The sequence below is a fragment of the Capsicum annuum genome, chromosome 11 (assembly GCF_002878395.1).
Source record: "Capsicum annuum cultivar UCD-10X-F1 chromosome 11, UCD10Xv1.1, whole genome shotgun sequence".
Taxonomy (NCBI): Eukaryota; Viridiplantae; Streptophyta; class Magnoliopsida; order Solanales; family Solanaceae; genus Capsicum; species Capsicum annuum.
In genome coordinates, this window is record NC_061121.1 from 231,863,756 (window position 1) to 231,885,155 (window position 21,400).

At 34.5% G+C, this 21,400-nt stretch overlaps 1 protein-coding gene across 3 annotated transcripts; it reads left to right on the forward strand.

The window, feature by feature from the left end:
* The first annotated feature begins 7,474 nt into the window (after positions 1-7,474).
* LOC107847492 lies at positions 7,475-19,390 on the forward strand. 3 transcript variants are annotated; one of them, XM_047399911.1, is made up of 20 exons: positions 7,475-7,567; positions 8,623-8,703; positions 8,836-8,937; positions 10,130-11,687; positions 11,778-11,864; positions 11,944-12,194; positions 13,238-13,330; positions 13,485-13,566; positions 13,846-13,905; positions 13,976-14,028; positions 14,331-14,497; positions 15,402-15,612; positions 16,258-16,315; positions 16,417-16,473; positions 16,619-16,864; positions 18,162-18,229; positions 18,336-18,392; positions 18,463-18,556; positions 18,673-18,813; positions 18,906-19,390. In XM_047399911.1, the coding sequence occupies exons 4-20, from the start codon at positions 10,131-10,133 to the stop codon at positions 18,999-19,001; spliced, it is 3,378 nt and encodes a 1,125-aa protein (XP_047255867.1). In that variant the 5' UTR covers positions 7,475-7,567; positions 8,623-8,703; positions 8,836-8,937; position 10,130; the 3' UTR covers positions 19,002-19,390. The 3 variants fall into 3 exon arrangements, with proteins under 3 accessions (XP_047255867.1, XP_016547259.2, XP_047255868.1); XM_047399912.1 differs by lacking the exons at positions 7,475-7,567; positions 8,623-8,703; positions 8,836-8,937 and adding an exon at positions 9,834-9,852; XM_016691773.2 differs by lacking the exons at positions 7,475-7,567; positions 8,623-8,703; positions 8,836-8,937 and having other exon boundaries at positions 9,747-11,687.
* The last annotated feature ends 2,010 nt before the right edge of the window (positions 19,391-21,400 follow it).

Genomic DNA, 21,400 nt, shown 5'->3' on the forward strand with positions numbered 1-21,400 from the left:
ATGTAACTCAGTAATTAAAATTATATATCTCAACTTCGAAATTATGTATGTGAATGTTAATTACAAAACCGAGCAAAAATTGAGTAATGAACCGCTACATTCTTAAATTCAAAATTATGTATCTCAATTTCAAAATTATATATCCAGATGCTAATTATGTATCCGAAAATTGCAAAATAAGGAATTATTTGTAATTTAGCAAAGAGTAGGGATAGAAAGTAATTACGGATAAACTTGAAATTTTTGTAAATTTTACTTTAAAATGCTTAATTACACATCATTAGGGCCATAATTAGAACTTACTTAAAAGTGAGAGACCAAAACTACAATTATCAAAGTGTAATATAGCTTGATGGGCTTGAATTAGGTAAGTTAGCAGCCCATTTGAATTAGGAATGTATATCAGCCCAATATTGGGCCCAGCCCATGACCAACTAAATTGATCCAAATGAATTTATTAATAGTCGATTTTGGGATCATTATTTATGTTATATTCGTAATTGCATAAAAATTACAAGTTTAATTACGTCAGAATCTCAATTATACGATATCTAAAAATTAGATTTAGAACAAACTTAAGATATATAATATTTAATTTTACGCTCTTCCAAACCTAACTTCGGACAAAATATCGATGTGCGAGTTATCTGAAATTTTACTTGTCAATGTCGAACTTTAAATTTTTTATCTCAACTTCAACTTGAGAATCTCAATCTTCCAAAATTTTTTGTTTGAAGTTTTCATTTTACTTGTTGACTCGACGCTCAATCAAATATTAATTATCAGATAAACTGCGACGAAGGAAATATTAGATTTCACTAAGATATACTAATGTGTTTTTTTTTTTTTTTTTATCAAAATATGAATGACCTCTAACTAGGCTATGCTTTATAATTGTATTGATTACGTTTAAAATTTAATTAAATATTAGTAGAAAAACTTTTTTGGTAAGTGACAAATTGAGGTGATGGAAATATTATTTTTTCTAGAGAAAATAAAAATAATAATTTTTTAAAGATAACAGAGAATAAAATCTGGAAAATATGTGTAGGTGTTTGTTGCTTTTTGACAATGTGCATGCTAGGGAAACGTTGTAGGTGGAAAGTTGGTATCACATGTACCAACAAAAAATAAAAAAATAAAAAAAATTACAATTAAATTTAAATTTACATCGAAAAGTTTTTTATTAGAGAATAAAATATTTTCTGGCACTTTTTAGAGAATAATCAGATATCTCAAGTTCGAATACTCCTGAATATTGAGTCGTCTTCAGGGGTGAATCTATATGCATTTTTTTGATACTTCGACACTTACAAAAAAGTATAAAAATTTATATAAGCTTCAAAAAAGCATCTAGGAAACCATAAAGATAGCTAAGTGTTTTTCTTTTCAGGTGAAACCTTAAAGCTTTGGCGTCAATATGTGCATTCGAACCACACGAACGCCCACGATCTCTAAATCTTGTGTCCGCCACTGATCGTGTTTGTTAGGAAATATTTTACTCTACCTCCCTCCCTCCAAATACCGAACCTCTTAACGTGAATCTAGATCTAGCTATACTTCAATGCAAGTATCAAACATCGAATGATTTTTTTTCTTTTTTAATAAAAAGTATTAAAAGTTAGTATATAAATTATGATTAAAGGTACTAAAAAGTGTAGTGACCAAATGTGGTGGTCGCCGCATATACTTTGGAAGATGCCATATCTTTTGGGAAGAAAAAAGCATATTCTAATTTTAGGTTTCCTCATATATATTAATTTAGTAACTTTTATGTATTGATGATGTAAAAAATATTTATATAATCGAAAATTATGGGGAAATTTTTTGATTAACTTTAATTAATAATCTGATAAAAATAATAACAAACCTATTAATCATTAGTAACATCTTCACTTTGTCAGTATATATGTTACGTCGAACTATAACATTAGATACGACATTAGAAAAGTTCAAATAACTTCTGGTTAGACTCTGTATTTATATTAGAAAATTCACTAAAGATCACTACTAGAAAGGTACATAACTATATTCAAACAACTCCCTATTTAACGATGTATTAGCGACTGACTGTTAAAGAAATTTGTTAGCTATGGGCATTTCAGCGATAAAGTTCATAGCAAATTTCAATTGTCTTTTTGTATTATTTTTAAATATTTAACCGTGAACATAATAACTTAAACGCAACATGAATTCAGTATCACGTTCAGAATTGATCATTAAACGCAACATGAATTCAGTATCACGTTCAGAATTGATCATACACTTCAAATTAATTCCGACTCTACTCCGCTATCTACGAAAATTCTGTTGGGAGCGCTACCCTTATAATGGGCCCTGCAACGCGCAATCCAACCAATACGGGCACCGGATATCGGATGAAAAAAAAAACTTTTAAGTCCTATATATATACACCTAAGATAGTAGTTCAAAACCCTAGTCATTCATCAACTATACCTTATATTATAACTTAAGATACAATTTTTTTTTTTTTAGGGTTTTCTTTAGGTCAAGTTGCTCAACATTTTCCACCATGATTCTCCGGTTAGTCATGGCAGCTCAGCCCAGTGAGTGGTGGCGGTGGTTGGCGCCTCCGGTGACCGCCTTTTTTATCGATCGAATCAATGGAGAAAAATGAGATTATATTATATAGTTGAATATTGAAGAAAGATTAATATTTCATAATTAATCTTTCGCAGGGCAACTCCTATCCTTTGGCAATATTTTAATCATGCAAGTGTTAATTAAGGAAGATGGATTATTTCCTTAATTATTTTGGTTAGTCTTTTTTTTGTTAATTAGCTTTTATTTTATATATATATAAAAAAAAAAACTTTAGTTTTTGTCATTATCGAATATAATCAATGATTAATAGCTAGCACTTTCATCTATATATATTGATGTCTAGTGTTTTAGATAATGCTATTGTAATCGCTCCCAATGTATTGTATTTTAATTTTTAATCACAATGGATTAGTCAATTTATTTTTAATCTTTAATTTGGATTTTATATTTTGATGTGTTATAACGTGATTCTACCTCACCTCTAAGATAATGGTATGATCTACGTATATTTACCTCTTAAGATCTCACTATGTGAAACTACAATGGGTATATGTTGTTGTCGTGTTATAACACGTATAAATATTTTTCTTATCTACACACGTAGCATAATTTATCGGCCAATTTGATTCAATTGAACATAATATATATTTATATATATATAAAGTAAGTAGTCTGTTTTTTTCGATTTATGTATCTTATTTTACTTTTAATTAGCCAGTTAAAAATCACTTTGTCTTTTGGATTATTTTATGTTTTTTATGGATGAAGGTGAAAAAACATGAAATTATTAATAGTATCAGGCATTTTAATTTCATTGTGACAACTTGTTTTCATCTTATTATATAGCTTATGGATAAGCAATCATCGAGATTGATGAAATTATTTTAGTTTAATATTTATGAAGGTAAAAAAAATTTGAAATTAAAAATTTGTGGGTTGTGATAGAAAGAGAATATATGTTGTGCCTGATTTTGTAGTCACAGTGTCAGACTACTAGTAGTTTGTTTGGTTAAATTTATTTTTTTAAAAAATTACTTATTTTTTTCTCAAAAGTGTTTGTTTTAAAAAATTGAAATATTTGGTTAATCTTATGAAAAAAATAAATGTTTGTGGTGAGTAAAATAATCAGTTTTTCACTAGTTAAAAAAAAAATAGTTTTGCCCTAAAAGCACTTTTTACATAACACTTTTGAAAAAATATACTTAAAAACAATTTTATATCATCTGCTCAAGAATAAACAATCCAAAATAGTATATATATAGATAATATGACAGATCACACCATAAACAATAATCACAACCAAAGTGCAAAAGAAATCACAGATAATAACTAAAATCAAAGGACAACCAACTAAAAGAGTAATACTACGACTAGTAGTATAGAAGAATAAGCGAGATAACGCTCAACTATCTAACTACTCTTCCATCTAAGTGTCTATAAACACATCTTAAAAATTTCGTGAACACAATGATTTTATTTTGTTTTTACTAGGTGTTGTTCGTAACTCGTATATGACATCAGATTAATTTAGATATACATCATGCAAGGCTCAACAAAATGAAAAGTATTCCATGTCAGAATTTCTTTTATACTTAAGATTAAGGATGGAGGAATCTAATCCAATCTATCACAACTAATCATAAAACTTGTTGTATTAACTATAAACGCCATGTATTATCAATTTGAGAATGCAACAAATATAATTGCACACATTGGTCGGAGATTAAGAGTTTATTTGGATTGGCTTTTCGCTTATGACTTATAAACCAAAAGTCTTAATCTGAAATTTCAACTTATGCATTTTGACTTATTTTTATTATTTTAGCTTAAACTAAGTGCAAAAAAATATCTTTTTATCTTATTCAAACACTATAAATGTGCTTAAATAAAAGCACCTACAGTAAGTCAATCTAGTGCCACGATCCGAACCAGTGCTTGGCCATGACGGGTATCTCAAGTATTTTAGTTTAAAACTAAGTGCAAAAAATATCTTTTTATCTTATTCAAACACTATAAATGTGCTTAAATAAAAGCACCTACAGTAAGTCAATCCAGTGTCACGACCCGAATCAGGGCCTGGCCGTGACGGGTATCTCAAGTTCACCGAGGAACGAAGACCCCCTCCCCTGTGTCTAGCTAAACAGAACATAACACACCTAGAAATAATGACTCAAAAGTCTATGAATGTCAACAATCAAAACCCGTTCAACAATCAAAACTCGTTCATAGTAATTCACAAAGCCTTTATACCATAAAAGCAACCTACATCGGGACATGCCCCCGAATCTGACAATGACAATGATAATATTAATGTGAAGTCTTCACTTCTAATTTATGGAAGAAAATCGATGGAATGATCAAGTCTTTCTGAGAATGAAAGCTCACTACTTCACCGTAAACGTCCGACAGATCAAGCCGATCCACCTAACACTCTGCAGAAAAAGTAGACTTACCTTCGGACCCTACATTGCGTGAGGATACAACGTCCAAAGACGGTTGGTGGGTCGAGCACTAGCTTGTAACTCAGGGATAAGGAGAAAAGTAATGTCATTATCAGTAATCCAAAACCATTCAAGATTCAATACACATAATCAAATTCAAATACATACATACATATATATATATATATGTTGGGGTAGGGAACAAGGCTTAGCATGACTTTAAAACCTTAATTTGGACTGTGTAGCATAACTGTCATAATAAGGCACTCATGGGCTATATGGGCCTAGCTCTCCCCCCAGTTGGAAGGGCCCCAGTGTATGTAGCTACATGAATCAGAGGATAATCATACGTGCACATGGCTTATGGGGGACTCGAACCTCTCAACATATATCAAGGTGACTTAAGCACCAAATCATGTGACGTGGAGGACTCGAACCTCCCAATCATATAATAAGGGGGACTCGAACCTCCCGGTCATTTAGACCCCCGCATCGGCAACTGCGGTTTCCAGTATTGATCCCTCGAAAACTTTACTTTCACGGTCCGGCTACACAACCCTCTTTTAAGCCCAATTAAAATATTTAACACACATTTTTATTTATTAAATCAATTAAGCATTAAAGCATCCCATTGGTATCGGCATACCAACCCTACTTGCAAGTTCATTACCATGCATGTCATATCCATTATTCATTACACAGAAAAAATCGTGACCCTTTAGGTTCAATTATTCCTTTATACGGAGAATTCGCATACCCCAAGGTTCAATAAAATCAATCCATGGGTCATTAATCTTTAATGCCAATGCATTAGAATAAGTGAGCAAGTCAAACCATGAGACAAAACCATATTCATTATCAATTTCATTATTTGGATTGAGGGAGCACGATTTCCAAAATCACATGTCAAGGCAAAATCATCAAATTGGGAAAAAAAATAATTCCTTAGTTTATTCACTATGCTCATGCACCCCACAAGTTCAAAATCATTAATAAAACTAACATGAATAATGCATAATAAATCATGAAAAAATAATTTAAGCTTCAACCGCATCAAAATTCTCAACCAATATCAAAACCTATATTCAAAACCACATGAATGGTCATATAATATTATGAGTTACATAAAACAAGTTTAAGGGTAGAGTTAAATACCTGAGATACCAAGAATTATGTAGAGAATTTGTCCTTGGAAGCTCTACTTGACCAACCTCTTGGAAATCCTAATGTTCTTGCTTGAGAAAATTGGAGAGAAGAGAGAATGTGTTTTGATTTGTTAAGGGATGCAAAAAAAGCCCCAAAGGTGTTTATGGACGGGGGTTTTAATTGGGAAGTAAGGGAAATGACCAAAGTGCCCCTTTGAATAAAGCTGAAAATCATCGCTAGTCGTTAAAGGTGACCCTTATGACTCATAGGGTCACCCTACGACTCATGAGATTCAGCCGTAGGCTGGACAGTGTCCATAGGCACCCATACTGGTCTGTTTATGAGTCGTACTATACGACTCGATAGCCAAACATTACGACTCGTATGCTCCACTCGCAATCAAGACATAAACTATTACAACATACATTGGACACCCTACGATTTTCACTTTATGACTCGTAAGGAGTCATTAAGACTCGTAACCCCAAGGCAGTAACTCGGACAAATATCACCGGGCACATTACAACTTGGGTCTCATGACTCGTGTGTCAGGGCAATGAGTTTAAAACACTAAATTTTTCAGAGGCCAACACCTAGGGTGTTTCATCCAGACAAACACCAAATGTGTTGAATATCATAAAATGTAGTTATTAAACTCAAAATTTATCGTTAATTGGGTGGGGGTGGGGGGGTGGGGGGGTCATTATCCATTTCTCAAAAAATGAAAAGTAGTTGTTGATTCTATTTTTATGTTCCGTTTGATCATAAATTTTGAAGTTGAACTTGACATTATGAGTTTGGACATACATTTAACTTAAATGTGAAGTTTGTTATTGAAAGTGAAATTTCATTCAGAAACTGATCAAAGACAGTTTCTAGAACATTTTTTTTGAGTAAAATAATCGAAGGGCCAAAATTTATAAAAAGATAAATACATACAGAAGTGACCAGACCCGGTCCATGAGGCCCCAAAAGATCTAGTCCTAGAAAAAAAAAACACGTATAAAAAGTTGAATAGAAAAGGAAACAAAGCTAAAAAAAAAAACAAAAAGGAAAAGTGAAACGACTTTGGTCATGTCGGTGCCGGTGCCGGTGCTATAGCGGTGCCATTAGAATAAAACCCAATAAAACCAGCTCAAAAGTTACTTTATGAGGTTCTCCTAGATTGAAGATTTGGTATACAGTCTTAGGTAAACCTCTTAGATTAGATAGCCTTGAAATCTAACGAATCTGCTCTTTAAGTTTTATGTTATAGATGTATCACAAACATCTTCTTTGTAGTCAGTCAAATATTAATTTTATTGAGTTAATTTCAATTTCAGGGATCTCCAAGCTCTCACCAGATGCTGCAAAATCAACTCTCAAATGAATAAGATTTGAGATTAGTTTGTCAACTATTTAGAAAAATGTTTCAGGTATTCTCGATTTTTTCTTTCCATCAAGAGAACAGTTGTAAGAGGTAATTAGTTTTGATGATTTTCCTATCTTGCAACTAACAATAAATTGAATCTCCGTAGAAATTAATACAATAACTACTTGTAAACTGAACCTTGTAACTTTATGTGTATGGAAGTGTGACTGACTGCATATATATGTTTGTGTTTTCAAAGCAGAAATTGAATGTGCGTGTGTAATGTTTGTTTCAAAGTAGATTCTGAATACATGTATATGTATGCATGAACATCAATTGTATACGTGTCCAACTGGATTCAATGTGTGTTTTCAAACTATATGTGCACAACATAGATCAACAATATTTTAAAAACAATTAATTTGGGGCATCAAACTTATTTTATTTAACAAGGTCCAAAGTATAAGATGTCCAACAAGCGGTTCAAGTCCAAACAAACCGGCCCAAAACAAATCAACAAAACAATTAAAACAAAATCTATTACTAAATTTTAAAGGAGAGAGTGAAATGTTGTCTAGAACTCTCTAGGAGGTTGGTGATTGAGCCTGATGTGTTAAACTTCCCTTTATCTTTCCAATTAGAGACCAGGTGGCGAGTTTGATATGACCGAGGAGGTGAGTTTTTTTACCTTGATTGCTGAGCTTATTTGTATCCTTCAAGCACCATAACTTTTTCTTGAGTTGGTTACTTCGTATGAAAGGTAAGTAGAAGTATATATTTTATGTATAACGATCTTTGATGAAATAATGTCAGTTTTGAATGATCAACTGAAACACTTATGAGATCTAGCGAATCAGTGACCTCTATCAATCTATATGTCTATCAATGCTGGAAGTATGTAAGGCGATATGTCATGTCTCATTATGGCATCATCATATTCTATTATCTCGTGATTTTGAATGTTTTCCCTTATTTATCTTAAAAATCTACGAAAAAATTTAATAATATTTCTTTCCTTACTATTGAAATTATTTCTTTTCTTGATCAGTTACCTTTTAAATCGTCACCTTTTAATAAAAAAAAAATCCAAATGACAATTTATAAATTTGATGCAACTAGGATTTTCAATATAAGACGTGCTTCTGGACAATAGCTTATACCACTCTTCTTCTATTTCATTCTTGAATTGATTTTTTTCAGGTAATTTTTACTCATCTAATCGATTTTCACTTCATTTCAATTTCTTATAAACATGATATGTATCTAATTTTTATTCTAATGTGGTAGCCAAATTCATGTGATTTTAGCCATTTTTAAAGATTGGTTTAACAGGGTGTTTACTTCACGAAAAGGGAGATTTGTTTCGAAGGAATCATTCTATCTCTTCAAGCGCCTGAATCTCTTTCTTGACCACCTCCCGGTGCTGTAAACATGGTGAGCATTTTCCTCACCCCCTTTTTTTACACTTTGTAATGAATTTTTACTATTTTCGATCAAAAAAATTAAAAAAGAATTTATCGATCATATCGATGTATTCAAAGAGTTTTGAAAAAGCTATACTCGGAACAATGACTAGTATACCACAATTATAAAACTTCTTTTTTTCTTTTTCTTTTTTAAATTCCAATCTAACACAAAAACCAAAAGCCCTAAAAGTTCATCCCCGGAAAAAATAAAAAAGAGAATAAAAAAAAAATAAAAAAAAACTAACACGCATTAATCAATCAACATACCCAATCTATACCAAAAAATCCAAATCCCCATAAAACTCACCCAAAATATATATATAAAAAAAAACACACTAAAACCTACTTTCCATTTTGATCATTTTACTCAAAACATACACAAACCTTAAAAATGTAATACATGCAATTTTTTTTTATTTTTTATTTTTTTTAAATTTTAGCGATTTAGGGTTCAATTTTTCGCTGAGATAAAAAAATTGGGAAAAATAAATAAATTACTTTTTTTTCCCGATGAATTTGTGTTTATATACGGATAGCAAAAAGGCAATTTTCTTTGAATACCCAAATTAGCCTTGGATTAATTAGATTTACTTCATTCCGAGACTGCTTAATTTATATAACCAACAAAAATGAAAGACATAAAAAAAATCCTCATAATAATAGTATAAATTCGTACTTTCACACCATTATTGATTAGCTAATCCAAGGTTAATTTGGGTATTTAGAGAAAATCCCTTTTTTCCTATCCGTATATAAATTCAAATTCATCCGAAAAAAACCCTAATTTCTTCGTCTTCCCCAAATTTTTTTTCTCTCAGCCCAAAAAATCGAACCGTAAATCGCTATAATTCACAAAAAAATTGCATGTATAACGATTTTTAAGGTTTGTGTATGTTTTGAGAAAAATGATCAAAATGGAAAGTAGGTTTTAGTTTTTGGGGGATTTTATCGGGCTTTTGGATTTTCTGGTGTTAGATTGTTTTTTTTGATTGATTAATGCGTGTTTGATTTTTTTATGATTTTTTTTTATTTTTTTGGGGGTGAATTTTTAGGGCTTTTGGATTTTGGGGTGTTGATTGGATCTGGTTATTGGTTAATGTGTGTGTGAATTTTTTTCTAATTTTTTTTTTGGATTTTGGGGAAATGGCAAATGGTTCTAGGATGAAGCGTGAATTTGCGATGATGATGAAGGCACAATCAGGTTGGGATATAGGTGTAGGTACAAAGAGGAGTACAAGGTCGCCACAGGTGAGTCAGAATAAGGATGGGAATGTTAAGGATTCGGCGAAAAAGAGGAAGAAAGAGGTGAAAAATGGTGAGAGCAATGAGGATTTGGTGAATTCGAAGGATGAAAATGTGGTTTTGATGAGCGAGGATTTGTCAAAATCGAAGGAGGTTGGTGTTGGTGAGGAATTGGAGGGGGGAAATGTGGTTTTGATGAATGAGGAGTTGCCGAAATCGAAGGTTGTTGGCGTGGAGGAGTTGGAGGGTGGTGATGGAGGGGATAAAAGTGGTGAAAATGTGGTTATGGTGAGTGATGAGTTGTCGAATTCGAAGGTGTTTGGTGAGGAATTGGAGGAAAATGTGGTTTTGATGAGTGAGGATTTACCGAGTTCGAAGGTTGAGGTTGGTGGTGAGGAATTGGAGGAGTTTGAAAGAGATGGAATTGTGAAGAGGGATGAAAATGTGGTTTTGATGAATGAGGAGTTGTCGAAATCGAAGGTTGTTGTTGAGGAGTTGGAGAGTGATGGAGGGGTTAAAACGGATGGAAATGTGGTTTTGTTGAGTGATGAGTTGTCGAAGACGAAGGTTGTTGTTGGCGAGGAGGAGTTGGAAAGTGGTGACGGAGGGGTTAAAGGGGCTGAAAATGTGGTTCCGATGAGTGATGATTTGGCGAAATCGAAGGTTGTTGGTGGTGAGGAGGAGTTAGAGGGTGATGGAGGGGTTAAAAGGGGTGAAAATGTGGTTTTGTTGAGTGAAGAGGAGGAGCCGAAGAGCGATGTGGTGGATTGTACGAGTGAGGATGAGAAGAAAGAGAAGATGGATGTAGACGTTGTTGGGTGTGGAGAAGAAGGGAATGCTAAGACTGAAATGGATAAAACAGCGAAAGCGAATGATGGTTTTGATGAAGCAATGGCTGATGTTGTTGTTCCTGAATTAGCTGTTACTGCTCAGGGTGATGGTGAAGACGAGCAAAAATGTGGAGATGGTGGTAAGAGTGAAATGGGTAAAACAGGGAAGGCGAGTGATTGCGTTGTTGGAGCAATGCCGGAAGTTGTTCCTGAATTAGCTGTTACTGTTGAGGGTGGTGAAGAAGATGTACAAAAATGTGGAGATGATACGATGGCTGAAGTGGCTAAAACAGGGAAGACTAGTGATTGCATTGTTGGAGCAATGCCTGAAATTGTTCCTGAATTAGCTGTTACTGCTGAGGATGACGGTAAAGATGAGCAAAAGGTGTTGTTGCAGACGCCTGCGAGGCGGTTTACTAGGTCTGCTTTGAAAATAGAAGGGGATGCTAAGGTATCTCAGTGCGATACTGTTAAGGTTGATGAGGTTCATGAAACTGATCCTGCAGGAACTATGTCTGCCCCTGCAAAGTTGGAGTTGAAGATGTCCAAGAAGGTTGCACTGAATAAAAATCCCTCAAAGTTGAAAGATCTTCTTGAAACAGGTTTGCTGGAGGGTTTAACTGTTCGCTACATTCGTGGCTCAAAGGTATGTTTTAAAGATGCATTTATTTATTGAATTTCCATTTGGCAATGATTGCAGTTCTGTTTGGAGATTAACCAAATAATTATAATTTAGGGGAGAGGGCGTCCTTCAAAAGGACTTCACGGAGAGATTAGAGGGTTAGGAATATTGTGCTTCTGTGATAACTGTCGTGGGACATCTGTAAGTGTATCTTTTTGAATTTTCTTCAGTAGATTAGCTGAACTATCCCTTATATGATATATTTCTTTGCTCGATACAGGTTGTTACACCAAATCAATTTGAGCTCCATGCGCACAGTGCCAACAAACGTCCACCAGAATACATCTACTTGGATAATGGAAAATCTCTGAGGGATGTATTAAGTTTGTGTAAAGATGTTCCTTCTGATGAACTGGAAATAGTGATAAAAAATGCCATTGGGACTGCAGACGCCAACTTAGTTGCTTCAGCAAGCAAGACTGCGCAGGAGATTAAATCTACCTCTGGGCAAAGTAGTGAAGCTAGCAGCAGGTATAAACATCTAGCTATTTTCGTGGTCATGGAAGCCTCTGCCTGTAAGCTTATACATCATTCTGTAATTATTATCTAGATTTTTCGACATTGTTTTGGTTATTTTGATATTATTCAGGTTCCAAGAAAATGTGGAAACTTTATAGCTTTAAAACCTTACATATTACTTTTGATTCGATATTGCTATTTTAAAATATCTTGAGCATGGCTGGTCATTTACAAGGGTTTCTTGTCTTGCTCTTTTCTCTGTCCTTCTTTCTTTTGGTGATGGTTGGTTAAGTTTGTTAGCCAGCAGTCATATCCATATAAAATTTCATATTTGGATAAGGCTTGCCCGGGGTGCCATTAGCCAAGTTTGCGTGTATATTTTTGATTTCAATATACCCATAATAGGATGAAGATGTCTCATTATCTGTTTGTGTTCAAATATCTTTCTTGATATGCGGCTTAACTTCTTTCCTTCTTTTCACTTCCATTCTCAATGTAAAAAACTCACTCAGTTATCTGATTGAAGCTAGCACCATAAGTTGGATTTTAGCCTGACGTTGTCATCCCTACTTCGTCTTGCATCATTAATGAACTGATAGCTACCAGAACTAAACATATACCAACTTTATATGTAGATCTATTTCTGTTGTCTATTGTGGAGGGGAAATCATCCTGTTAAGAGTGACAGTTTCATTTCACCAACAAAAAGAAAATGATATGAAATAAATGGATACACATCCTTATTCCCCCAAAAGTAAAATAATTGAAATGACATTGTCATATAATCTAGTTCAGTCTTATTTCATCTTCTCTACCATGGGGTGCTGGAACATTACCATTACCTGGTTTCCGTTTTATCTTTGATCATGTAGACATATTTTATTTATTAACAAGGCCAAAAAACTGGCCGTATGCAAGGAGTATACCTCCATTATATTCTTTTCATGCTTTAGATAATTAAAACATTTGCTTCGCGTTTTCCTTTGAATATCTTTTATTGTCTTATGTTTCCTCACCTTTTTTTGTCAATATGTTATTTCGCACATTTGCTTCAGGCCCACTTCATCTGTGTCTGCTACAAAGTTGACCGATCGAATGCCCTCGGGCAGTGGAAGTCATAGCAAAGCTCACGGAAAGTTAACTAGAAAGTAAGCCTTTTCTTGTTAAAGCTTTTTCTGCTTGGCTTTGATGATTTATTTTTGCCATTGCTTCTGGCATCTAAGCTTTTTATTAATTTTTTCATACTTTTATTGGTTCGTTGTGTTTCTTTTTGACTTCTTTCTTTCTCTTCTGTCTCTTTAGGGACCTGCGCATGCACAAACTTGTATTCGAGGATGATGCACTTCCTGATGGAACTGCATTAGCATATTATGTCCGTGGACAGGTTAATATTTAACCCAATTAGATAGTGCCAATTTAATTGCTCCACTTTTGTGTTGTAACAGGTTAATGTTCAAACCAACATTAGATTGTTCTATTTTAATTGCATCACATATGTTCTTGTAAACATGATAGAAGTCTGTTCACTAGATTTGTACATTCATAGCATTTGCTTGGTGCTCTTTTTGTGGAATAAAAATTAATTACTTATCAAAGAAATGTTCACTAGATTTTTCTTACCTACATTCTTTGGGATTTTAATTTGTTTGCTGTCTCCTTGCAGAAACTGCTCGAGGGTTATAAGAAAGGTCATGGAATTTACTGCTTATGTTGCGATACTGAGGTATATAGTTCCTGTGTTTTGTATGTATTAAAATCAGCTGTCATATGCTAATGTCCTCGTTTTCATACAGGTCAGCCCTTCACAGTTTGAGGCTCATGCAGGTTGCGCTTCACGTCGGAAGCCGTGAGTATCCGTTTCTTATGTGGTTTATTCTTGATAAGTTTTGTAAGGGATCAGGGACATATCCAAGTCATTTTCCTGATTTTACCCCCTTTTTTGGTTGACTTGTGGTTTTTACATTCCTTTTCTGGATGGGTTGTATATATGACATATTAACGCCTGGTGAGAATATCGTTTGTTGAAGTCAAAAGCAAGTTGCTATTTGAGACAGTAACTAATGTTCTTCAAATGCATGAATGGCATTAGCGCAACTTCTTTGGCTGAGAGCTTGAGCTTGCCTTAATCTTTGTGTGTTATTTTGACAGTTATTTGTACATATATACTTCCAACGGAGTGTCTCTGCATGAGTTGTCTATTAAACTTTCAAAAGAACGAAGGTCTTCAGCTGAGGAAAATGATGATCTCTGCTCTATATGTGCTGATGGAGGGGACCTCCTGTGCTGTGACAATTGTCCAAGAGCTTTTCATGCAGGTTAATTTGTTTTACATAGTTGAATTCTTTCATCAACCTTCTCTATCTGTGTTTCCTTTAGCAATTCAGTATCAAATTGTATCAGGAAGTTAGGATAACGCACTTGATTGTTGCAGTGATGCTTATCTTTTTCTCAAAATCCAATTTATAGTTCTATTTAGTACAGCAAAAGTTAGATAATATGAATGAAATACACGTACCTTATCAAAAAAAAAAAGTAAAAGTAAGATAATGATATAATAATATGAGTAAATTTCACGGGGTGTCTTAAGAGGGGCTAGTGGAAAACGAAATAGACATTGTACAAAGTAGCCCCTTAATTATTGTTCAGCAAGATATAGATGCTTATATAGGCAAAAGGTGGCATATACATTCCAGAATACATATAGTCAATTGGATCTCCTTCCGTTGTCCATTGTGTAGGATTGTGCTGCATCAACTATCAGCCTGAATGCTTCTCTCTTGCATAATTGCTAGATTCTTGACTTGGGACTAAAGAAGACCATTCTGAATCATTAGGCTACTCATCATCATGTACTGCTCATACAAAATTACTAGTGGTTAAAATAGACAGCAATCTAGTTTTTGAGTTAGTTTGATAGGAGGAAAATTTAAATTTGAATGGTTCAATGATTTTAATTTTTTGAGTATTGGATTAGATAATATTCACACAGTGGTGTCAAACAATTTGGGTAATTTAGAAAATGGGAAGAGTATCATTTAAATTGGTATAGAGGAGTAGTTATTTTTGAAATACTGAAGATGGATTTTCTAGTGTAATGATGAAACCGCAATTTCATTTTCGTGAGTCATCAAACTGTGGATGTGAATGTTTAACAAGCAACCTAGACTTTGATTTTGACAAGATCATTACGTGCTCATTGCAAACTTGTTTCTATTGCAGAGTGTATTTTTTTGCCAAGTATTCCCTCGGGTACCTGGTATTGTAAATACTGTGAAAATATGTTTGCAAAAGAAAGATTCGTTGAGAATAATGCTAATGCTATAGCTGCTGGGAGGGTTGCTGGAATTGATGCCATCGAGCAGATAACAAAACGATGCATTCGGATTGTGGAAACTTTAGAGACTGAAGTTACTGTTTGTGTACTCTGCAGGTCACATTTCTATTCCTACTTTTTCCACTACAAAGTCGGCTTAATTTTATTGAAGTGATATATAAATCTATTCAGTACTTGGACCTTCCATCATATTTTTTGCACCATATGTTTCAAGTGTACTGACTCAATTTTTTTTTATTGTCCCAAAGAGTATCAACTTAATTCCGATCAACCAGGCTATTTTCATTTTTTTCAAGGGGCATTCTTTTTATTTCTTTCAGTAGCCTGTATTAATTCCATTATAGCCACTTAAAAACTGACCTTTTCATATCTCTTATAGCCACTTAAAAACTGACCTTTTCATATCTCTTATGTGTGAAAATTGAGATATGTTGTAAAAGGACATCAAACTAAAACTAGTTTGTAAAGGACTACAAACCCAAATCTCCCGTATTATGCAATATGCATAGTAGACACGACGACGGAGGAATATTTTAAAGCAATGGATGTTGCATTTTGTTCTCGTGTTGCTGCTGTTTCAATCTTCCATGTGAGGTTTCTTTTTTTGGGGTGTGTGTGTGTTAAATCATTAGATGTGTATTTTCCTTCAGTTGCAAAGTCAAAGATATTAGAACTATATCAATAGATTTCCCACTGTTGCTATGCTATTCAGTAGTTTCATATCTTCCGCTGTGTTTGCAGGGATAAGGATTTCAGCAAATCAGGATTTGGCCCACGGACAGTAATTATTTGTGATCAGGTATTTTTTTTAGCATTGAGTAATGTTATATATGATATTTTTACTCTTTTGAGTTCTCAGTAAGGTCAAGCATTGAAGAAGTTTTACGTTGCTATTTGCAGTGTGAGAAGGAGTATCATGTTGGGTGTTTGAAGGAGCACAACATAGATGACTTACAGGTTTGTAGAATTTCCTGTTCTATTGCATGTTTTTTAATTTCTGGTATATCTTCTATGTCCTTTGTGTTGTAAAATAGATTGTTAACCTTGAACATATTTACACATACTGATCTCTAGTCAACGTGTGAAACCCTCCTCACTTCAGGAATTGCCAAAAGATAAGTGGTTTTGCTGCACAGATTGCAATAGAATTCACTTTGCTCTGGAAAAGCTGGTATCAGATGGAGAACAGAACATTCCTGAGTCTCTGTTGAAAGTCTTGAAGGAAAAGAACGAAGGAAAAGATCCAGAGAATAACTCCACTCTTGACATTAAATGGCGTCTGCTAAGTGGAAAAATGTCATCTGAAGAAACAAGGGTCTGGCTTTCCAGTGCTGTTTCAATTTTCCATGTGAGTTTCTTTCTTACTGTGCCCTGACTCGGAACTGGGCCAGCCTAACCTCTAGGAGACCTGCTAAATATTCCTACCAATTGCATATTGTGTTCCATCTTTAAGAATTCATTTTGCCTCTGTAATTGGAGACAGCTTAACTATCTTTTCTCATTGCATTCCTTCTCTCTTCTCTATATGCTTTCAGACATTTACATGAATGCTCTCAGGTTATTGTACTTTTGTGTGCTTTAAGTTACTTCCTCCCTCCTTAGAAAGGAATCCATGGTCCTGGATTTTTGCATCTCCAACCTTTTTGAAATCATAGATAAATAAAGATCATTCCTGTTCTTAGGATACATGCTTTGCTTGGCACGCCTATATTCCAATATATTAATACATTTCTGGTCATACTAAAGTAATATTCTGTTTTCCTTTTTCCTTCCCTACTCTAATATTTAAGAAACTTGTCTTTGAAAATCCGCCAGCCCCCACCACCCTCACAGTGTTTCCATGTTTAATTTAAATATCCTGTTAAGAGTGTTAGGTTAGTGAGAGGAGGTGACTTTCCTTCTTGAGTAAGTGGTTCATTTTGACACCCGCAAATACTTTTCAAGCTCTCAGCTTAGTCCAATACCAGTTTCTCATTGCAATTTGGTACAATGTTGGTCCATTGCCTTTATCAAATTAGAGCTTTCTTTGGGGGTGGGGATGGAATGGGAGCATCACAGGCGATAGCTTGGGTGAGGATGGATTACATCCCTTAAGTCTTGGATTTCGTTACTTCTATTTGTTTCTCTTTCGGGTACAAAATTCTAACCAGTTAGCTCACAACACAGCTCAGCCACTGCTATCATTGCCCAACTTGATTATTAGTGTGTTTCAGGAGTTCCCTTTTGTTTATTTTGTATATGGATTATGTCAAGTTTGGTGGTTAGCAACTATTGTCACAGCTGCAATCATTTTTTTTTAATAACAGTTGTGTCCGGGCCATTTTGTGTGCATGGCTATTGCACTGGGTACCTGCTACCTTCCACTAACGGCTACTATCTAACTTCCAATCGTAAAGCAATGAAGTGTTATTAATCCTATTCACATTGCCCTGACTAAAGTCTGATGGTATGAGAATCCCAGATTATCATATCCACGGACTGTGTAGCTGCATTTGCAGTTCACAAACAAACTCCAGTTGTGTTGTAATCTTGTTTACCTCTCTGCCAATACAGTTTAGATGTAGATAATTGTCATGCTAATTAGCGATGCTTATTGTGTATATAGAATGTGAATTTGATAATCTGTTCTTTGCCTTGTGGCGTAGGAACAATTTGACCCAATTGCTGATGCAAGTACTAGCCGTCTAGATTTGATCCCGCACATGGTCTATGGGTAATTAATAACTTTTTGCTTTTCATTTGATCTCTCATTTCTCATGAATACTCCTAATTGGTGCACATAACCTCCCTCACACTATTTTACATATCATGATGTTCAGAAGGAATTTCAAGGACCAAGATTATGGAGGGATGTTCTGCGCAATATTATTGGTCAAGTAAGAACACTTTACCAATGCTCCAGATAAGTTGTCGGTAACCCATACTGATTCACTTTGCACTTTGCAGTTCATTGGTTGTTTCAGCTGGCATTATTCGTATTTTTGGGAAGGAAGTGGCAGAGCTCCCTTTAGTTGCAACAAGTGCTAAATGTCAAGGACAGGTACTCAACTTAATTATAAGCTTACGACGTATCTGTTTCAGTTTGCCCACCCTTGTGAGGAGTATATTCCTAGTCTTTTCCGTTTTGTAACTAAACATTTTGTTTTTCCGGTACAGGGTTACTTTCAATCTCTGTTTTCTTGTATGGAGAACCTTTTGCAATCCCTGAATGTAGAAAAACTTGTACTCCCCTCAGCAGAAGAGGCAAAGTCAATCTGGACAAATAGATTTAACTTTACGAAGATCACAGAAGAACAGGTACCTTGACATATAACATTATGTGCATCCCTTCCATCGATCCCTTTTCCTAGGGCTTTTTGTTGTTAACCAATGCATCATTCTCTTTGCAGCTGAAGGACTATCGGAAAAATTACCAGATGATGGTTTTCTCCGGAACATCCATGCTGCAGAAGCAAGTCGGGGGTTCTCAGTGTGATAATTATTAAGCCTTAGGGCCTTACAATTGACATTTAGAAGATGGAATGTGCACATATTATATGGAAAATGGTTTCGCTTTATATAGCTATCCAAGGCAACGGATGTACAGCGCGCTCTAGTTTCAGTTTTGGTGGCGGTATATATAGGGGAATAGTATAGTGGTCCATATGTGTTTACTCCTGGGAATGTTACATCAGTTGTTCGCCGGAGCCATTGTTCGGAATCATTGGATTTTCTCGGTTTTGGGAGTTGTTTGCCCAAACTGTGAAATTTTCTGCAGGATTTAGCTATAGTAGTGGGTTTTACCTTTGCTTTCTCCCAAATGAGAAGGTTCAGTGCTGCTGTAATGGCTCCAAGTTTTGCTACATTAACAATTGAAAAGTTGCCTTGGTTTACATTTTGATTTGTTATTTGTCATTATCAATACTTTCCTTTTCAACATGGGCTCAATTCCATCGATCGAGTCTGGGGTCTATTGAAAACATCCTTTTTATCTCATCTCCGAGAGAAATGTACGGTCTGTTTACATTCTACCCTTCCTAGATCCTACATTGTGTAAATACAGTGTGTATGCTGTTGGAGTTTGGGAGGGAGGTTGGGTGTACCGTCAGAGGGTCATTCTATCCTTTCTAAACCCTACTTCGTGCAAATACAATGTGTATGTTGTTGGAGTCTAGGAGGGAGGGTGGGTGTATGCTGACCTTATTCCTAGACCCAATGAGATCCCGTAAATATATCGACCTTATTCCTAGACCCAATGAGATCCCACAAGTAGGGCCCTACCTTTATGGGCAGAGATTGTTTTGCTAGATTCTCGGCACAGAGTCTTTCCTTCTCGTTTTATGTTAATATTTTTTATTTCACCAGTATATTTTTTTGGGCCAATTGCAACCTTCGAAACTCGGGATGATGGGTCGTCTATAATATTATGATTGTAATTTAATTCTCAATAGCTATTTTTAGATCATGAGAAAAAGTTTTCATTTATCATAATAAGAGTACTCTAAAGGGCCGTCTAATATGCAAGATAAGATGCGATATTACAGGATTAAATTTGAGATATGTTATAAAATAAGAAAGAATAAAGAACAAGAGTAGAGAAAATAAAGAGAGTGATTCTTATTTCTTCTCGTGAGGGATGAGAAATCATCAGATTGTAAATACAATGAACAAAACCCTTCTATTTATAGGAAAAATTGTAAATACAATGAACAAAACCCCGAACAAAACTCCTCTATTTATAGGAAAAATTTACTCTAGTATGAGTAAAAGACGGATATTTCAAATTCTAATAGATATCAAAGTAGATCTTGATAGATCTTGATAGACATTCACTATAATGTAAATACATTTATAACACTCCCCTTGAATGTCTAATTGGTAGATAATGTGCCTCGTTAAAACCTTACTAGAAAAAACGCAGTGAGAAAAAAATCTAGTGAAGGAAAAAGAGTACACATCTCTAACAATACGCATATAGGCTGCCTCATTAAAAACCTTACAAGGAAAACCCGGTGGGACAAAACCTTGAAAGGGAAAAAGGTGGGACAAAACCTTGAAAGGGAAAAAGAGTACAACGTGTATTTGCTCCCCCTAATGAGAACATCCTTGAACTTTTACATCCCGATCTTATGCAACATCTTCTTGAAAGTTGCAATTGGAGAAGATTTGATGAATAAATCAATCACATTGTCAGTTGAACGAATATGTTGTACGTTAATATCATCATTCTTTTGTAGCTCATGTATGTAGAAAAGATTTGGTAAAATGTGCTTCGTTCTATCTCTATTTATGAATCCTCCCTTAAGATGTGTTATGTATGCTGAATTATATCTATATAAAATTGTAGGTAGATTGTCATATTTCACACCATATTTTTCTCGAATGAGATGTATCATGGACCTCAACCATACACATTCTCGGCTTGCTTCATGAATAGCTGTTATCTCAGCATGATTCGATGAAGTGGCTACGATAGACTGCTTTATATATCTCCAAGATATAGCAGTACCACCACATATGAATACATAGCCTATTTGAGATTGAGCTTTATACGGGTCAGATAAGTACCCAACATCAGCATGACCAATAAGATCAGGACTGCAATCTTTAGAATAAAACAAGCTCATGTATTTTATCCCATTTTGATGTCTCATAGTAGGAGCAGAAATATACCTTGCTAACAAATTGACTAAAAAGGCTATAGACGTTGTAGTATTTACAAGGTACATGAGTGGATCAATTGCACTAAGATATGATACTTCATAACCAATCCAATTCGATATATTTCGAATTTCAATAAATAATCTATTGCTTTGAAAACTCTCCAAGAGTTCCAACTCCAAGAGTTCCAATGATGTTCAAGCAATAAGCTTATAAGGATTATAAATAAGTTTCCCAGAAACTT

Excerpts from the sequence above, each read along its gene's own strand:
- LOC107847492 (XM_016691773.2), top strand. The coding sequence starts at position 10,113 with ATGGCAAATGGTTCTAGGATGAAGCGTGAATTTGCGATGATGATGAAG. Across the intron at positions 13,567-13,845 it reads CATATTATGTCCGTGGACAG|AAACTGCTCGAGGGTTATAA; the intron begins GTTAATATTTAA and ends GTCTCCTTGCAG. Across the intron at positions 18,393-18,462 it reads TGCGCAATATTATTGGTCAA|TTCATTGGTTGTTTCAGCTG; the intron begins GTAAGAACACTT and ends TGCACTTTGCAG.